The sequence below is a fragment of the Bison bison genome, unplaced genomic scaffold, assembly GCF_000754665.1.
Source record: "Bison bison bison isolate TAMUID 2011002044 unplaced genomic scaffold, Bison_UMD1.0 scf7180017864038, whole genome shotgun sequence".
NCBI lineage: Eukaryota > Metazoa > Chordata > Mammalia > Artiodactyla > Bovidae > Bison > Bison bison.
In genome coordinates, this window is record NW_011494610.1 from 390,720 (window position 1) to 393,535 (window position 2,816).

General features: G+C 55.3%; 1 protein-coding gene across 1 annotated transcript in view; it reads right to left on the reverse strand.

The window, feature by feature from the left end:
- Positions 1–2,797, reverse strand: part of PLTP (phospholipid transfer protein) — a 10,388-nt gene extending 7,591 nt beyond the window's left edge. The window contains exons 1-5 of the mRNA XM_010835039.1: positions 2,312–2,797; positions 2,106–2,205; positions 1,449–1,577; positions 1,023–1,178; positions 2–30 (exon numbers count right to left, since the gene is read on the reverse strand). Of these exons, the coding sequence (XP_010833341.1) occupies positions 2–30; positions 1,023–1,178; positions 1,449–1,577; positions 2,106–2,205; positions 2,312–2,453 (556 nt within the window). The 5' untranslated portion in view covers positions 2,454–2,797. The remainder of the gene's footprint in view (position 1; positions 31–1,022; positions 1,179–1,448; positions 1,578–2,105; positions 2,206–2,311) is intronic.
- Positions 2,798–2,816: the final 19 nt, after the last annotated feature.

Genomic DNA, 2,816 nt, shown 5'->3' on the forward strand with positions numbered 1-2,816 from the left:
ATGAACGTGGAGAGGAATTCATACACCTTCCTGTGAGGAGAGGAGAGGCCAGGTGAGTCCAGACCCTGCCCTCACCCCAACCCAGTTCTAGGAGAAATCACAGTGATTAGAGATGGGGGTGGGTGGGCAGAATACCTCTACTTCAGCTTAATTTACCATGTCTTTAGTGGAGTTTCCATTAAAGATGTGGGCTCAAATTCCTTCTCCAGACTGGTTCTCAAGACTTCTTCTCTCACCTCGTCCCCCACCAATCAAATGAATGGACCCAGAGTTCCTCAAACCTCTGAGCATCCTCAGCTCCATATCCTTACTCCTGTCTTCCCTTACATCCTCAGTGCTCCCACCCTGTATTTTCCCATCTGGGCACAGATGCTTCCTCTTCCAGGCAGTCCTCCTAGATTATTCTCTGAACTCCTCCTCCTCCTCCCAGAGTACTTTCTTGGTCCCTCTCTCAAGGCCCCAATGACAAATGTTTCATCCCTCCAGCCAGGCTCTAGTGTCCTTTCTGAATCCTCAGGGCCTGGCCTACACTTCATTTGTTGAATGAATAAAAAAACTGTGTATCAACACCAGATAATAAATCCACCATTTTCTCTCCTCCACCTTCTTTCAGAACCAGCACAAATTCCCCTTCTCAGCCCCAACCCTGGAACTATGTTATTATTTTTGTTATTAATGGTAAGAGCTACCGATTATTGAAAACCCAGTACATGCCCACTGTATACACTAGGTCCTCACAGTGGTTCTTACCTAAGTGGTGAGCCCACATTATATGTGAGATACTGTTATAAATATTTTTACATAAATTAAGATGAACAGTCCTCACATCTCATAGAGTAGGTCCTATTACCATCCCCATCTTAGAGAGCTTCAGCAACTTGCTCAAGTTCATAGCCAGGAAGTGGTGGGGCTGCGACCTGGACCCAGTTGATCTGATTCCCAAGCCGTGCACTGTGCATTGCCCTAGGCAAATGGGCTGTGCGGCTGAAAGGGGGGACAGTAGGATTGGGGACAGAGCTTACTTGAAGGTTCCCCCAAAGGCTGCATGCATTCTGGAGACAGAGGCCTGGCAGGAGACGTTGGACACTTTGATCCGGCCAATGGTATCCCGGGAGAGTTGCAGAGCAGTATGGATGGATACACCCTCGGCAGAGGCGTTGATATAGCCCCCATCATAGCTGTGGCAGGGGTGGGAGTGTTAATGGTCACTCCAGCTTGGAGCTTAACCAAGTCTTTACTGTCCTCCTCCCCAAGCCATATTGGTCATGGTGGGAAGCCTGCACAGTTCACCTGACTGTGAACTGGGTATGATTGCCCCTTTTGTACAGATGGAGAAACTGAGGCTCAGAAAGGCTAAGGGATTGCCCACAGCTCCACAGTTCCCCAGGCTTCCCAATCCACTCTCCACTCCCAGGTGTGGAGTGGAGAGTCTTGCGCCAGGTCCTCACAAGAACCAGTAGAGGAGCTGTCTCCGGAAGCGCAGCCCCCAGGAGGCATTGTTGATTTGTAGCACCAGCTCCTGGTCTGGCTGGAAATGGAGCTCAGAGAATGTCAGCTGCAGTTCTGTGACCTTCACCCTGTGTGGGAGGCCTCAGGGTCAGATTCATGACCAAGAAAAGGGCATCCCACCCAACCGTAGTAAATTCATTTGCTCCTCTTCCGTTCCAGGTCTGGGGAAGCTGGGGTGAGTGGAACGAATTCTCCCATTGCCCGTCACGTGCCCAACCTGGACCTGGGTGGCTAAAGACCATGGGTCTTTATCTCCTGTCCTTCGGACCTCTCCTATTAGCTCCACCCGGGTACCCTACACCCCACTCTCATCCTTGGCCAAGTTTCTTGACTCCGCCTCTAGGACCAGCCCCAATTCCACAGGTTCGGCTTCGCTTTTCTTGGTCCCGCCTACTTCTAGGCCACGCCCATCGGCTTGGTCCCGCCTCGGTAGGCGGGCCAGGCCTTTATCTTTTCCGGCCTCATCCTGTCTTAAGTCCAGCCTCGGCGATCGGGCCACGCCCCCAATCCACTCAGCCCTCCGTCTCCCGAGACTCCGTAGGTATTTCCTAAGCCTCCGCCCCTGCCCAGGCCCCGCCCCCTTGACCCCCACTTACTCAGAGATGTTGTAGAAGAAGTGGCCCTCACTGCCCCGCAGGTCCGGGATGGTCACGGTCTCCAGCTCTTGTTCCAGAAAGCGCAGCCCCTCCTGCTTCACTGAAGCCGCAGTGAGGTCCTTAGTTCCTGCACACACACACACACAAACACACACACACCTCCCCTCCTTACTCCCCCCACCCCCCACCGCACCCCCGCGCCTTACCCAGCTCCAGCGCCTTGGAGGTGATGCGGATCTTGCAGCCGGGGAGCTCGGCGTGAGCGCCGGCCAGCAGCGCTAGGATCAGGGCCCCGAAGAGGGCCATGGCGAGCGGGCCTGGGGATGGGGTGGGGATCGCAGGAGTCATCCAGGCCGCTAAAACCCACTCCTCGGATGGCCAACCAGAGGAGGGGGATGGCCCGGCTCGTTAAGCTCGAGATCGCTCTTCGGGGAACTTGCAACCAGTAACATTGCCTCCATTTGACAGATGCGGAAACTGAGGCTTAGGCGACGTGCTCCCTTACGCTCGGAGGATTTGGGGCACCGGGGGAGAGCAAGAGCACCTTCTCTGTTCCCCCGTGCAACCGCCGCGTGACGAGTCTGGACCTCCCGGGGATCAAGCCCCCCAGCCCCCACAGCAACCTCCCCTTTTCCTCGGCGGAGGGCGGGGGCAGCTTGCACGTTACCGTGGGAACGGCTGCACGCGCATTCCTGGGGGGTGGCTTGCGGT